The sequence below is a fragment of the Hyla sarda genome, chromosome 2 (genome assembly GCF_029499605.1).
Source record: "Hyla sarda isolate aHylSar1 chromosome 2, aHylSar1.hap1, whole genome shotgun sequence".
Lineage (NCBI taxonomy): Eukaryota > Metazoa > Chordata > Amphibia > Anura > Hylidae > Hyla > Hyla sarda.
The window spans coordinates 47,543,994-47,560,458 of NC_079190.1; the positions used below are offsets into that span (position 1 = coordinate 47,543,994).

Here is a 16,465-nt window from a genome sequence, read left to right on the forward strand (position 1 = left end):
TCAGCCCGTGACTCCATTTACTTTAATGAGCCAACCGGAGTCAAACAGTGACTCCGGTCGGCTCAGTTTTGACCCGTATGCGGTTTTGGACCGGACCTAAAACCGTAGTAAACTACGGTTTTAGGTCCGGTCAGGAAACCGCATACGGGTCAAAACTGAGCCGACCGGAGTCACTGTTTGACTCCGGTCGGCTCATTAAAGTAAATGGAGTCACGGGCTGATCCGGCCGGGGTACGGGAGCACCCGGTTTGCCCCTCCCCCCACCGGATCCGGCACCCGTATGTCCAAAACATGGTGTGAATGCACCCTTAGTCGGCCCTGTGACCTGTGTGCACTCACAGTTAAACAAAAACATATGGAAGCGGGCGGCATGCCTGACAACCAGGATGATAGTGGGCACTGGTGCCCCACTCAACATGGAAGATTTTATCCGTCCTCTATTCCTCCCTTTTGTGCCATGTGATTTAGCCATACAGCACCCCCGTCATGTGTAAAGGACGAGAGCCCAGAGAACTAGCTGCCTAGATCCAAAAAAAATTGTCAAACTGTATAATAGGTACAAAAAAAAGAAAGAAAGGTTGCAGCAGCACTCTTGGTCAAAGAATGGAGGCTCTTAGCGCACAAGCGCCAAGAGTGCTGCTGCAACCTTTCTTTTTTGTACATTCTGTATTCTGCACAGCAGTGTGCACCCATGTATTAGGTAGTTGTGATGGCTTATTTTTTATTTTAAATTGTATAATATACCTCATCTCCTTGTGGGCACCTGGGATCTGATCAAGAGCCATCCGATAAAATTTAATTGCTTTGGAATAGTTTTTCTGCTTCAAATAAATGTTTGCCATGTTCACTTTTAGGCGACCTGTAAAAAAAATACATATACATTTTACCCTTTACAATATCAGTTTCCCATTTCAAAAGTCATTCATTGCATTATGCTTAGTTGCAACATAACATTTCTGGTAAACCTCCAGCCAAACCTCCCGACGAAGGAGCGAAACAGCAGCTGTAGGGTTTGCAGGGCGGCACAGGACACACTACGATCATGGGTGACATAATGTGAAATTTTATCTTTGACTACTGTTAGGATCATATAGATATATAGGTTACTTATAAGAGAGCTACATGTAACTGGACATATTGTATATACTCGAGTATAAGCCGGGCATGCTGGGAGTTGTAGTTTTGAAACATCTGGAGGTCCGCAGGTTGAAGACCACCGCGGCCTTCATCATCATCCAGACCCCCCTTTAGTTTTCTACTCACCTCCCCTCGGTGGGAAGGAAGGGTGAGCTGGTCCGGGCCATCTATGCTGCAGGGACCGTCCGGTGGGGAGGGTTAGTCACTCCGGGCCGGCCCCAGACTAGTGACGTTGCCTTGACGACGACGCACAGGGACGTTCATGCGCATGAAAGTCCCTATGCGTCGTTGCCAAGGCAACATCACTAATCCGGGCCGGCCCGGAGCGAGCAGAGAAGAGGGCCTCCCGGTGAAAATGTACAGCCCGGAACGACTAACCCTCCCCACCGGACGGTCCCTGCAGCATAGATGGCCCGGACCAGCTCACCCTTCCCACCGAGGGGAGGTGAGTAGAAAACTAAAGCGGGGGGTCTGGATGATGACGAAGGGCCGCGCAGTGGTCTTCAACCTGCGGACCTCCAGATGTTTCAAAACTACAACTCCCAACATGCCCGGACAGCCGATGGCTGTCTGGGCATGCTGGGAGTTGTAGTTTTGCAACATCTGGAGGTCCGCAGGTTAAAGACCACTGAGGGGATTGACAGGCGGTGATGATGAAGGGGGGGGGGGGGGGATGATGACAGGGTGATGATGAAGGGGGGGGGGGGAGATGATGACAAGGTGATGATGACGGGGGTGTAAATGACAGGGTGATGATGACGGGGGTATTAATGACAGGGGTGGATGATGACGGGGGTCTGGATGATGTCGGGGGGGATGATGTATTTCCCACCCAAGGCTTATAGTCAAGTCAATAACTTTTCCTGGGTTTTTGGGGGAGAAATTAGTGGCCTCGGCTTATATTCGGGTCGGCTTATACTCGAGTATATACGGTAAGTGCTTACAATTTGATTCATGTGTGATGCGGTCATGATAAACATTATTTGTACAAGCACATTTTATTAAATTGTGGTATTAATACTGTATCGGGTCCATATTAGCATGTCACCTGTGTCATAACCTTATTGCATAATACAAAAAATGTTCAAAAGTACAAATGTTCAGTGTATATGTAGGACTTGGTCACGATTTCTAGCTTCACCTCATCCTGTGATATGCAAGTCATGTGCTCTTTGGTTGAGATAAAATAAGGCCTCTGAAGGCAAGACAGGCCATACCTTGTGCCAGCACATTCCTGTGGCTGAAATACCTAGTGATTTCAACCCAAGCAAACACTACTAACTCTGTATTTTCCTGGCTTGGAGAACCAACATGTGCCCCCTAAAGCCATCTTATTTATACACTTTAAACTTATTAAAAACATCATCTTAAATTTAAATGTACAGAGTTAGCAGAGCTGAAGTTTACATCCTACATTAAAGGGAAAGTTCAGTGTAAAGATAATTCAGTAAGCGTCTTTACAGTTCTATGGGAAATGTCAGACATGAAATATGATGCAGAAAATAGAACATCATTGTAAGTAACAAACCTAGTTCTGCTACATCTCTGAAACACCTTTATATAGGAGGAAAAGTTTTCATTATCTGTGTAAATCAAGTTCTTTTTACCCCCATTTGCCTGAGCGTACGCCATGTGTACTCCATAATTCTCCATATTATAAGAAGGGCAGGTTCTTTATAAATAGCAAAGTATCCTAGATGTAAACAAGCTTCTAAGTGTGATCTGGGCTGGTGTGAGATTGCACAAAAATGTTAGTTTGTGCAAAAATTTTGCATCAATTAAAATAAATAAATAAATAAATAAAAAGATTAACCATCGACCACTGCAAAAAGCTAACCATACCACACTACATGGAAGTGGTTTTCTTGAAGGATTCTTTACATGCCAAAAGTTTTTAGTCGGCTGGGGTTCCAGTGCTGAGCTCCCCACCGATCAGAAGAACAAGCTGAGATAAGGGCTGCATGTTAAAGGTCCGCTTTTCTAATTGAATAAATTATGGTCCCCTCCCCCCCGCAATACCACCGACTACACTATCTCCATTAAACAGGCCACAAGGTACATACCTGCATGACTAAACATTTTATTCTTCACAATTACTTGGTAAATATTGAGCGCTTCTGCATACATCTCATTGGCTGAATACTGGGTTGCCAAGTTAAGCAGCGTCTGTTAAAAAAAATCCATAGATAAATAAATGTACTGATATACACAGTTTTTACTCAGAAAGTTTTGTAAAGGAATAACACTTTTATCTCACATATTTAAAGCGTACCTGACAGATCACCCAAAGGAACAAAAACTGTTACATGTTGCTCAGTATCTCATCCTGATCACGTACACACAGTCATAGCCATAAATGTTGACACCCCTAAAATTTTTCAAGAAAATTAAGTTTGCAGTATTTGCAGGATTGCAGTATAGTTTTGCTATTCACATGTTTATTCCCTTTGTGTGTATTGGAACTAAACCAAAAGAGGGAGGAAAAATAGCAAATTGGCATAATGTCACCAAACTCCAAAAATGGTCTGGACAAAATTATTGGCACCCTTAACTTAATATTTGGTTGCACACCCTTCGGAAAAAGTGGCTTCCTATAACCATCAATAAGCTTCTTACACCTCTCAGCCGGAATGTTGGACCACTCTTCCTTTACAATCTGCTCCAGGTCTCTCTTATTGGAAGGCGCCTTTTCCCAACAGCAATTGTAAGATCTCTCCACAGGTGTTCAATGGGATTTAGATCTGGACTCATTGCTGGCCACTTCAGAACTTCCAGTTTTTTGTTGCCATCCATTTCTGGAGGCTTTTTGATGTATGTTTGGAGTCATCGTCCTGCTGGAAGACCCTGACACTGGGCTGTACAGTGCGACCCAAAATCCATTGGTAATCCTCAGATTTCATGAGGCCTTGTACACATTCAAGGCACCCAGTGCCAGAGGCAGCAAAACAACCCCAAAACATCATTGAACCTCCACCATATTTCACTGTAGGTACTGTGTTCTTTTCTTTGTAGGCCTCATTCCGTTTTCGGCAAACAGTAGAATGATGTGCTTTACCAAAAAGCTCTATCTTGGTCTCATCTGTCCACAAGACCTTTTCCCAGTTCATTTTGGCAAAATGTAGTCTTGCTTTTTTATGTCTCTGTGTCAGCAGTGGGGTCCTCATGGGTCTCCTGCAATAGAGTTTCATTTCATTTAAATGTTGACGGATAGTTTGCGCTGACATTGATGCTCCCTGAGCCTACAGGACAGTTTGAATATCTTTGAAACTTGTTTGGGGCTGCTTATCCACCATCCGGACTATCCTGCGTTGACACCTTTCATACATTTTTCTCTTCCGTCCACACCCAGGGAGATTAGCTACAGAGCCATGGGTTGCAAGCTTCTTGATAATATTGTGCACTGTGGACAAAGGCAAATCTAGATCTCTGGACTTGTAACCTTGAGTTGATATTTTTCCACAATTTTGGTTCTCAAACCCTCAGACAGTTCTCTTCTCCTCTTTCTGTTGCCCATGCTTAGTGTGGCACACACAGAAACACAATGCAAAGACTAAGTGAACTTCTCTCCTTTTTATCTGCTTTCAGGTGTGATTTTTTATATTGCCCACACCTGTTACTTGCCCCAGGTGAGTTTAAAGGTGCATCACATGCCCAGCCCATTTTTGGAGTTTGGTGACATTATGTCCAATTTGCATTTTTTCCTCCCTTTTTTGGTTTAGTTCCAATACACACAAAGGGAATAAACATGTGTATAGCAAAACGTGTGTTATTGCAATACTTTTCTGTGAGAAATACCTTGAAAAATTTCAGGGTTGCCAACATTTACGGCCATGACTGTATAATTTTTGTGTGTCTACAACCTACATTTCTCTGAGAATTAGCTTTATTTCTGAATTACCTTCATTTTGTCGACCAGAATCGGGGGGAAGGGTCCCTCTCTTCTCCTCAGGTAATAACCACCCCAGCTCCTTCCCTCTGCTCAGTCACTGGTCTCGGAAAAGAGCATCTGTAACCCATTCCTCTCTGGTTTTATGCCACACACACACACTGTGTGCCTACAGCTTTTGCAAAACTACAGCTCCCAGCATGCCCACACATTAGAAAGAGTTGTAGTTTTGCAACAGCTGGAGGCATATGATTGTAGTCCCCCTGTACTACACACACACAGTCACTCACTTCATATATTCATACACATTCACATTTTATAGACAACACACACATATATATATATATATATATATATATATATATACATACACTATATACTGTGTATATATATATATATATATATATATATATACACACATACACATGCAGGGACACTTACTTTTGTTTAAAAAAAAAAAATCCTCTTTTCAGTCCTGCTCACTGCCAGCACTGTGCTCCTGACCCTCCCCCCTGCTTCTCACACAGAGATAAAGTAAAAGTAAGCACAGGCAGGAGAGCTTCGACCTGCATTCAGCCCTGTCAATCATGAAGTGTGTCCATGACGTAGGTGATGACCAGTGGACACTGAAGGGCTGGTATGCATCCCAGTAGGCAGGGGGGCAGTTGTTTGACTGGCTTTTTCAGTATGAAATACTGAAAAAATTTTAATGAAAGCAATTGCAAAACCTATTGGTTATACATGTTTTAAAACATATCAAAAGTTTTTATATCTGACAGCGCCCCTTTAAATTAATTCCTTAACTACTATGCAAAGTAGCCCTCCTCCAGAAAGAAGATCCCTTACTCCCTGGTGCCAACTATTAGAGGTAGCATCCCTGGAGTCAATGCTTGAAACATGAGAATTATTAGCCAAGCCAGGAGGAAGAGTTACTCATCCTTGGGGTTCTGTTTTAGGGTTCTTGTCCACTGTCACTACATATCAGGGGGCTAACTATCCAAGCAACCTTTTATCTGGGACTGAGGGGGTTAAGTTGCTCATTAAGGGGGGGGGGGGAACTCCGGTGGAAACAAGTGAAAAACAAATGTTTTCAAATTAACTGGTGCCAGAAAGTTAAACAGATTTGTAAATGACTTCTATTTCAAAATCTTAATTCTTCCAGTACTTATCAGCTGTTGTATACTACAGAGAAAATTGTGTAGTTCTTTCCAGTCTGACAACAATGCTCTCTGCTGACACTCTGTCCGTGTCAGGAACTGTCTAGATTAGAAGCATATCCCCATTGAAAACCTCTCCTGCTCTGGACAGTTCCTGACATGGACAGAGGTGTCAGCAGAGAGCACTGTGGTCAGACTGGAAAGAACGTCACACATTTCTCTGTATACAGCAGCTGATAAGTACTGGAAGGGTTAAGATTTTTAAATAGAAGTAATTTACAAATCTGTTTAACTTTCTGGCACCATTTGATTTGAAAACATTTATTTTTTCCACCGGAGTACCCCTTTAAAGAAAGCACCAGAAGGAAGAGAGGTTGTTTCTTTGGCATTATTGGTATTATGTCATATTGTCACAACTGATTTCCTCACTACTTATTAGTTATACTACAAGAGACCTTTCCATCGGATATAGAAAGTGCTATAACACCACTTACAGAGTATGTGAGATCCAGGTTGGCAGGCGAGATTTCCGCAGATAGAATCTGTTCTTTCTGTCTGACCAAAGCTCTCTCCTTCTTCCCGGCTTCCTTAGCCATCTCCAGGGCCTATAATATTAAATTAATTAATACGTTGTGGAACAACAAGATAATTCATATAGACATATGACCTCAGGGCAGCCATACTGCTCACCTGCTTTAAGTCTCCATTACTGCTGGCGATACAACTTTCTTCTATCAATTCATTAACCTTCTTCTCTAATTGTCTCACTTTTTCTTCTGGCCTATAAAAGGAGAATTCCAGAAATGATGATCAGAAATCTAGTTCACATTAAAGGGGTATTCTGCCCCTAGAGATCTCATCCCCTATCCAAAGGACGGGGATAAGATGTCTGATCGCGTGGGTCCCACAGCTGGGACCCCCACAATCTGTGTTCAGCACCCGGCGTTAGTTTGTAATATATTTTTATTCAACATTTTCAGAACAATACATAAACATATCAGAAATAGCACGATCCCCACCTGGGAAAAATAATGGAGCGTGGTCCAACATACAATCCAACATCTGTCTCAAACATGACAAATACTGAGGTGCTGCAGTGAAGTGATGTAGGATTCCCTCCCTCCCCAAGGATTCAATAAGCCTAACCCTTACAGTCTAAACCGAATCAGGTAGCTGCAATGCCCCTAGCGTCCCTTTCAGTGATTCCGTAAGGTACCATGTGGTATGCCTAAAGGGATATACTATGTCTGCTACCTCCTGGGGATTATAGTGTGTAACAATAAACGGCGTCCACTTTTCGAAGAAACGTGCCGTGCCGGAGTTGCAATGGCGTTCGGCATCCAATCTGTCCACCCCTAAAAAGAACTTCAATTGAGCTATCAATAATTGCAGGTCCGGTACCCGGTCCTCCAACCAACGGAGAAACAATCATCGGAGAGCAACCAGCAAGACCACATGTATTATTTTGGGGATCTTCTGGATCCCCGCCTGATCCTCCTCCGGAGGACGAAGTTGGTGAAATATAAGGGTCTGAATCTTAAAAGGAAGACTTACCCGCCAGTGGTCCCTGATGTAGGAGCAGACAGAGCGCCAGTAGCCAGCCGAGTGAGCACAGTCCCAGATCCCGTGAAAAAGATTTGTCATAGGTGTAAGACATTTGGGGCAATGTGTTATACGCTCGGGGAAAGAAGGCGACGGTGGGATATTAAAGCCATACAAGGCTGCGTGGGAAACTTTAACGACCACGCCCCCTTTTGATACCAAGCCACGCCCCCACAATGCAAGTCTATGGGAGGGGGCCGCCACACCCCCTCCCATAGACTTGCATTGAGGGGGCGAGGCGTGAAGTCAAAAGGGCCGTGTGCGTGACATCACGACCCACGCTCCAAGCGTTCGGAACAACATGTTCCGAACGCTGGGGCAGCGGAGTACCCCTTTAAGCTTTATGAGTATAAGGTAAGCACGTTCTTGAGGCTTATGGGGAAGATTTATCAAAACTGGTGTGAAGAAAAAGTTGCCCATTTTCCCATAGCAACCAATCAGATCACTTCTTTTACTTTTCTAAAGGCCTCAAGAAGATAAAATAAGCGATCTGATTGGTTGCTATGGGCAACTGGTCAACCTTTCCTCTAAACAGGATTTGATAAATCTCCCCCTATGAGTAGAAGGTAAGAAATTTACTAAGACTGGCGTTTCACATGCTAGAACTAAGGATCAAGTTTGGTCCATTCTGCCAAATGCATAGGTTCATTTTGTAGGACTGAAAAGCATGGTGTGCTGCACTTTAGGGTCCTACAAATGTAAACATTGGGAAAAAGGACAGAACGCAATTGCTAGTTGACTATATTTGGTCCTTTAAACTCAACTGGCTTGTTGTCGCAATCCTGCCATATTCTTCAGCAACCTTTTTCGACAGGTCGCTGTATACTCATAATGTATGGGGCAAAACATGTAGCCTTATCATGCTTTTCTGCTAGATTTCTGAAATTATTTTGCATCATGAAATTCCCTTTAAGCGAAAAAAGAAAAAAAAGAAAAGAAAATTGTCATAAAAAAAAAAAAATGGATGCAGAAGGAACACACAAATGGGTGTTTGCATGTATCTTGGGAATACAGTTAAAGAAGATATCCCATGCAGCAAAGAAAAAAAAACTACCTAGCCATTCCATAGTATATTCACCTACCACCTCTCTGACAGGTTTGTGATTTTTTTTCCGCCCCCCATTCACCAGCTATTCAGCTCATAAATTCCAGTTACTTCCTGGTTATGGTGGCTATGCCTGTGATCTCAAAGACTACATTTCCCTGCATGCACTGCTCACATTTCCTGCTCTCAGCTGCCTGAGCAGAGAACTTGTTACCTCCCCTAACTTATGTTAGTCACTCCCACATAACACTGAGCTCCAATCATAGCCCTATACAGCAGGGTGGCCACGAGGAAACAAAATGTAATCTCAGTGCTCAGGGAGAGGGACCCTGGAGTGGAAGCTGCAGTTTTACACTGTAAAATCCTTCCCTCCCCCTCCTCCTCTCAATGAAACAGCTTTACAGTGGCACAATCACCTCCCCCCTCCTCTGCCCTGCACTCCTCTCTCCCCAGTGCTCAGTGTGACAATTCTACTCTCCCTCCCCTCCATTCTCAGTGTGACAGCCCTACACTGGCAGCTCCCTCCCCTCCCCCCTCTCCTCCGTTATCAGTGTAAAAACATTAGCAAGGAGAGGGGAGAGAACTATGATCTGAATCAGCCGACATATAGGCAGTGCTGCTCAGCCAATCACTGCAGAACAGAGGGAGGACAGTGTGAATATTCATCAGATGGGAGGGGCTAAGGCCGAGCTCAGGCAGCTCTCTGCAGCACAGGGGTTTTCTGGGTAATTGTCACGTCACGGCCCCTGGATGCTGCTGATAACAGCCTGAATAGGGGGTCGAAAGTCATGAAAACCTGGAACAGCTGAATTTCCTGTCAGACAGAAGAATGCAGATAAAGCTTGTTTCTAAGCAGCATTGGTAATGGAAGTGATTTACAAACCTATATAACTTTACCTTCTGCACTAAAAGCTGAACAATTGTTTACTGTGAGACTTGTCCTTTAAGTTCTTTCGTTTGTATTATATAAATTCCACTTTTTCTCAATTCTGTTATATCCTAATTATGCTTACCCTGTGTTTTTTATTATTATACTGACCATATTTTTCGCCCTATAGGACGCACCGGCGTATAAGACGCACCCAATTTATAGGTGCAAAATCTAAAAAAATTAAGATTTTGAACCCAATAGTGGTCCTCAACCTGCGGACCTCCAGATGTTGCAAAACTACAACTCCCAGCATGCCCGGACAGCTGTTGGCTGTCCGGGCATGCTGGGAGTTGTAGTTTTGCAACATCTGGAGGTCCGCAGATTGAAGACCACTGCATAGGAGGTAATACTCACGTGTCCCCGCCGCTCCGGACCCGTCACCGCTGCCCTGGATGCCGCTCCATCGCTGTCACCGTGTCCCCGTCGCTCCGGAACGTCTCTGCTGCCGGACGGCCATCCTCGCACTCCGTCGCCGCCATCACGTCGTTACGCACGCCGACGCACGTACGCAACGACGTGATGACGAGGAAGGAGAGCGCCGGCCATACAGGGGATCCCTGAACAGAGAAGACACCGAGGAGGCAGGTAAGGTCCCTCCCGGTCTCCTGTAAGCACTAACCCGGCTATTCAGTCGGGGTGTTCGGGACCGTCGCGGTGAAATTGCGGCGGTCCCGAACAGCCGGGTTAGTGTCACTTTCCCTTCAGATGCGGCGGTCAGCTTTGATCGCCGCGTCTGAAGGGTTAATACAGGGCATCACCGTGATCGGTGATGTCCTGTATTAGCCGCGGGTCCCGGCCGTTGATTGCCGCAGGGACCGCCGCGATAGGGGTGTATTCGCCGTATAAGACGCACCAACTTTTTCCCCCCCAGTTTTGGGGAAGAAAAAGTGCGTCTTATACGGCGAAAAATACGGTATACTGTTTAGCGCACATGTATCTCAGGCTTATGTTACCATCGGATACACAGTTATTACTAGGTTGCGTATCGGATATTTGTTTTTAACCCTATTAATGTCTTTTTATGCAGCTTTTTTGGTTGTAAATCACTAAACCTGTGTATAAGGGTATTCAAACACAATACACAATGCATTTTTGGTTCTGGATCTTCCAACAAAGCATCAAGATGTTTTGAATAAACTGAACAATAAAATCTACATACCACCGTTTAGATGTAAAAGTTTCACTGTACTGTAACCAACGCTTTTCTTTTCAATGTCAGAATACAATGGCTCCCCCTAGTGTACACTGCATTACCCTATACTTGTAAATAAATTCTGGCTATGTGAGTGACATAAGGTAAACTTCCTTCTGTAGCGGAGGGCATACAATCAGTGGCGCACCTACGTATGGGGAACAGGCCACCAAAGCGTTTGTATGCCACTGCCTACACTTTGGGCGCAAGAGAGGAGGTCCACCTGGCACAGGCGCTTGCACCCTAATGGGGATCTCAGGACATCTTCCCTAGATCCCCAGGTGAGCGAGTGCCACTTTCGGCTGTATGCGCGCACATGCGTACAAATGAAAGCTGCCTGTCAAGTGTAAGCCGCAGGAACTGTGGCCTACACCGACAGGAGACAGTGACCTCTACCCCCACACTGTGCAGGCGCCATGACAGATGGAAAAGACAAGGAAAGAGGACAACTTCTAGATGTCAACTGTGAGCTGTGGTTGGTGCGCTAATAAAAGGACCTTGCCAGGGGTACAAGGGGCACTAGGAGCACCTCTAAAGACAATGCTAACTTTACTGTTGGACTCTTACAGTATAGTGCGCTTTTTGTTTGATTTTTAACATTGGCAAATGTTAATGTTCTGGTGTCTTACGTAAAAATAAATCCAACCACATAAATAGGGCTTTCATTAGTCCACAATCCTGCAAAGAGTAAAGGGCTTCTCTGAGATGTTAATATTGGGAAAAGAGCTGAATGTATAGGCTGCTGCTGGGGTTATTCCTGTGCCTGTTTTGTTCTTTTATAAAAATAGAATTAAGTCAGAAAATCAGAATATACTGTGTATCTAGCAATATGCTGTAATTGAAATAAGAAAACCAAGAAAGACTCACGTGTCCTCAGTCTTGGCCTCTAGAGGGGGAGCAGGACCTCGAGACTGACCCAGGGGATCAAAAGAAGAACCTGCATATAAAAGGTAGAGATGTGCATAAATGAGCCACTTTGCCACGTTTACCTCCCCATAACTAACAAAATGAAAATATACCTCGGAATGGTGCTTTAGTGTATCCAGCCGCACGGACAGCTGTCATGGGTCGGGCTGCTCCATCCTGCAAAACAAGTACATACTTATAAGAGGACAGGGTCTGCACCAACAGATCAGCTTAGGTGATGCAACTAAGAATAAGCTGACTTGTCAGCAAATAACAGTATCACCACTATAATATTGATAATGGGAAGATTTTATAATCATGCCTAAAACTTATCAAACATTCAATGACCCATGAATGTCCCTAGCTAAGCAGTGATACAACTATGCAGATAACAATGGCCCTGATTTATCAATCTGTCTGAGACCGAAACTGGAGTGATTTTCCCAAGCAACCAATTACAGCTCATGTTTTATAACTTAAAGGGGTACTCTGCCCCTAGACATCTTATCCCCTATCCAAAGGATAGGGGATAAGATGTCAGATCGCGGGGGTCCCCCGGATCTCGGCTGCATCACCCACCTGTACGGCTTCCGGCAATGCCGGAGGCTTCGGATCCCGACCACAATGACGGAAGAGCGCGATGTCATGACTCCACCCCGTGTGACATCACGCCCCGCCCCCTCAAGTCTATGGGAGGTCCCACGGGGCGGAGTCGTGACGTCACGCTCTTCCGCCATTGTGGTCGGGATCTGAAGCCTCCAGCGTTGCCGGAAGCTGTACAGGTGAGTGCTGCTGCCGAGATTCCGGGGGTCCCCAGCAGCGGGACCCCCGCGATCTGACATCTATCTTTGGATAGGGGATAAGATGTCTAGGGGCGGAGTACCCCTTTAAGGAGCTCTGGTCAAATAAAAGCTGAGCAGTGATTGGTTTCTTGGGAAAATCACTTCAGTTTCTGTCTAAGACAGATTGATAAATCAGGGCATAATAATAACTAAAAATAAATGACTTTCATTCTTAAAATATGCCAATGTGAAATGACTCGAATTGTTCTGCCATAATGTGATGATTCATTCCAAGTACCCTGGACACAGTACCTGAACAGCACCTGTCATAGGCCTTCCCATGGATGAAGAGAGGTGCACTCTAGGCTGTAATAAAAAAAAAAAATATTTACTCAGATATTCAGAATAGAATATTTTAGACAAATAGATTTTGCTATTGATGCCCTATCTCTATAATTAACCACTAAATAAAACAAGTCATAGTTATCAATCACACATGAAGAGTTGGGGTATGTTCACACACGCACAAAAAAAAGCAGGCGGAATCCACCAGGAATTTGACACATACAGTGGTCCCTCAAGTTACAATATTAATTGGTTCCAGGACGACTATTGTATGTTGAAACCATTGTATGTTGAGACCAGAACTCTATGGAAACCTGGTAATTGGTTCTAAAGGCACCAAAATGTCATCCAAAAAATAGGAAAATTAAAGAAAAATAAGTAGATAACTCCGGTAATATAGATAAAGCAAGTTCTTACCTATAAAAGTAAGAAAGAGCTACTGGGAGATGTAAATCACTGTCTATGTCAGTGTTTCTCAAGCAGGGAGCCTCCAGCTGTTGCAAAACTACAACTCCCATCATGCCCGGACAGCCAAAGGATGTCCGGGCATAATGGGAGTTGTAGTTTTGCAACAGCTGGGGGCACTCTGCTTGGGAAACACTGGTCTATGTAGAGGACAGGAGCTTCTTCAGGGTCCTGTACAGTACGCACAGTGTACTAAAAAAGTAACATGGAGTCGCCCTCACCTGGTGTCCAAAGGAGCAGCTAACCCTGGTACAGATAAAGTGTACAGAATGTGTTATTCCTCCCTGTACTGTAGGGGGCGCTACCAGACACCAGTCAGTGCATGCACTTTAGGAATACAGGGGTTTTACCAGTGAAATGTCCATTCTGATTGGTCGGTTCTTCCAGCCATTGACACATTGCACAGATCAGGATTGTCTGTAGCATTGTATGTTGAGTCTGGTTTCAAGTTACGATGGTCCAGAAAAGACCATTGTATGTTGAAACTATTGTATGTTGAGGCCATTGTAAGTTGAGGGATCATTGTATGTCACATTAAATTCCAGCTGGAATTAGACTCCTATCCATTTTATAGAGAATTTTGCAATTCCGTTTACACGTAGTCATTTCTGCACAGGAATTTCTGGCAGGGATACGAATTTCACCGTAAGAATGGACATGCCCGTTCTTTCGGCAAAATCCATTTATAAATTTGACATTTCTGTGCCATATACGTGCCAATTTCGCATAATTCCTCCACACAGGTTTTCATAAATGCCCCTCCTCCATAGTGTTTGATAACATATATTGAATGTGATGTCTCTAGACAAGATTATGCAGGAATAAGGATCTACAATAATATAGGGGGCAGAATAAAATAAAAATACTTACACCAAATCCAGTTCCCAGCGGGCGGGCTGCAGCCGTTCCTGGTACTTTGGCTGTAATCTTAGAATCAAATAAAAGAGTTTCATGTTACAATAATGCAAAAAGAAAATCCTAAAATCACTAAAAAGCTAAAAATGGAAGAGTGAGAACAAACATCTGCCAGCTGATTCATAGAATGGAACGCAGTTATAAGAGACACATGATGGAGACTGTTTCTGTCAAATGGGGCAATACCAAGAGATACAATACCACAGAAGAAAATGACAGATGGGTTCTTTGTTTTGTTCAAGATACTATAGTAAAGTCAATTTGTTGTGTGGTACTGTTCAGTTTCATCCTGTCTATCTTTATATACTCTTTGCAGGATTATACAGTTCTGTAAGAAAAATTCAGAGCTTACTGCTAAATCATCAGTTTCTTTGGTTTTACTATTCATATGTATGATGTGCTTGAGCAAATTGAACAGTTTTGTTTTATTCTCAAAAAAAATATATAAAAAAAATAAAAAATAAAAAAAAACACAACTACAGGCAACATTTCTTCAGAATTCCCCCCCAAAATATTTTTCATTTATTTTGAGTATTTATTTGTAAAGAATATCAACTGTTCAAAATAGAGCTGGGCTGTATGACCAAATATGTGTATCACTGTATTTTTTTAACCTTCGGCGGTTCCACGGTATATAACGAAATTTTCTCACACACCCCACCACCCCAAATCAAGTGACCCGCCAGCACTGTTCTGCTCCCCCCAATTAAGGATCAGCCCAGCGGGGTACTACTCACAGATGTCAAGCACTGCCCTCCTCTTCTTTGTTGGGGGCCGCCGGCAATGGAACTCACTGTACGCCAGTGGTCTCCAACCTGCGGACCTCCAGTTGTTGCAAAACTACAACTCCCAGCATGCTGGGAGTTGTAGTTTTGCAACAGCTGGAGGTCCGCAGGTTGGAGACCACTGCTGTACTCTGTATACCTATGTCCGGGCTACAAAAGATACAAAAAAAAAACTAAACTTTTAATTCACCCACCTCGGCTGCACGCAGGGGACTGGAACGTCGGAGAGCAGTCAGCCTATCACCGGCCGGAGCGATGCCCCGCCCCGGGCAGTGATAGGCTGAGCCCACTGTCATGTAAGAAGCCTATTACTGGCAGGGGCGGGACATGGCTCCGGCCGGTGATAGGCTGACGGCTGTCCGGCATTCCAGGGCCGACGTAGGTAAGTTAAAAGTTTATTTTCTTTATCTTTTGCAGCCGGCATAGGGATACAGCGTACAGCAGTGGTCTCCAACATGCGGACCTCCAGCTGTTGCAAAACTACAACTCCCAGCATGCCCGGACAGCATTGGCTGTCCGGGCATGCTGGGAATTGTAGTTTTGCAAGATCTGGAGGTCCGCAGGTTGGAGACCACTGGCGTACAGTATAGAGTTCCAGCGCCGGTGTCGGCCTGCAACAAAGAGGAGGAGGGCAGTGCTTGACATCTGTGAGTAGTACCCCGCTGGCTGGGCTGATAATTAATTCGGGGGGAGCAGAACAGCGCAGGAGGGTAACATAGGATTAGTTACCCGATGTGGGGACAGCGCTGCGCTGATAATACATTCCCAAGGGGGAGTGGCCCAACCGGTATTGCGGTATGGGCTAAAATTCATATCGTGCAGCCCAAAAATTACGGTATTCGGTATGAACCGGTATACCGCCCAGCCCTAGTTCAAAATAACAAAAAGTGTTGTTTTCAGACTTCAAATAATGCAAAGAAAACAAATTCATATTTATTGTTCAACAACATAATGCTAGTGTTTTAAAGGAAATCTGTCATCAGTGTCACCTGCACTAACCTTTCCGTAAAGACAGATAATGCAGGTGACACTAATGACAACGATACTTACCTTGTCCCGTTCCGTGCTGTCGTTCTCCAGCAATCCTCTTCAGTATTTTCAGCTTTGGACCCGACTTGAAGCATGGGCGGAGCTTAGTGATGTCACCATTGCTGTTCACTGCTGGCAGCGTTAACCCCATCGATGCTGTGTTTAATCGTGATCATGGTATCTATTTTCAACAGCGGCGGTGGCGCGATACCATCGCAGGTCGTCGTTGGTTGCTATGGCAGCAGGAGGTCAGACCTCCTGTCTACCTGCTATGGAAGACTGTGAGAT

General features: G+C 44.4%; 1 protein-coding gene across 1 annotated transcript in view; it reads right to left on the minus strand.

Moving 5' to 3' along the window:
* Nucleotides 1-16,465, minus strand: part of IFT88 (intraflagellar transport 88) — an 89,085-nt gene that overhangs the window by 57,608 nt on the left and 15,012 nt on the right. The window contains exons 4-11 of the mRNA XM_056561723.1: nt 14,319-14,375; nt 12,951-13,004; nt 11,970-12,033; nt 11,818-11,887; nt 6,871-6,961; nt 6,675-6,785; nt 3,201-3,303; nt 745-859 (exon numbers count right to left, since the gene is read on the minus strand). Coding sequence (XP_056417698.1) covers nt 745-859; nt 3,201-3,303; nt 6,675-6,785; nt 6,871-6,961; nt 11,818-11,887; nt 11,970-12,033; nt 12,951-13,004; nt 14,319-14,375 — 665 coding nt within the window. The remainder of the gene's footprint in view (nt 1-744; nt 860-3,200; nt 3,304-6,674; nt 6,786-6,870; nt 6,962-11,817; nt 11,888-11,969; nt 12,034-12,950; nt 13,005-14,318; nt 14,376-16,465) is intronic.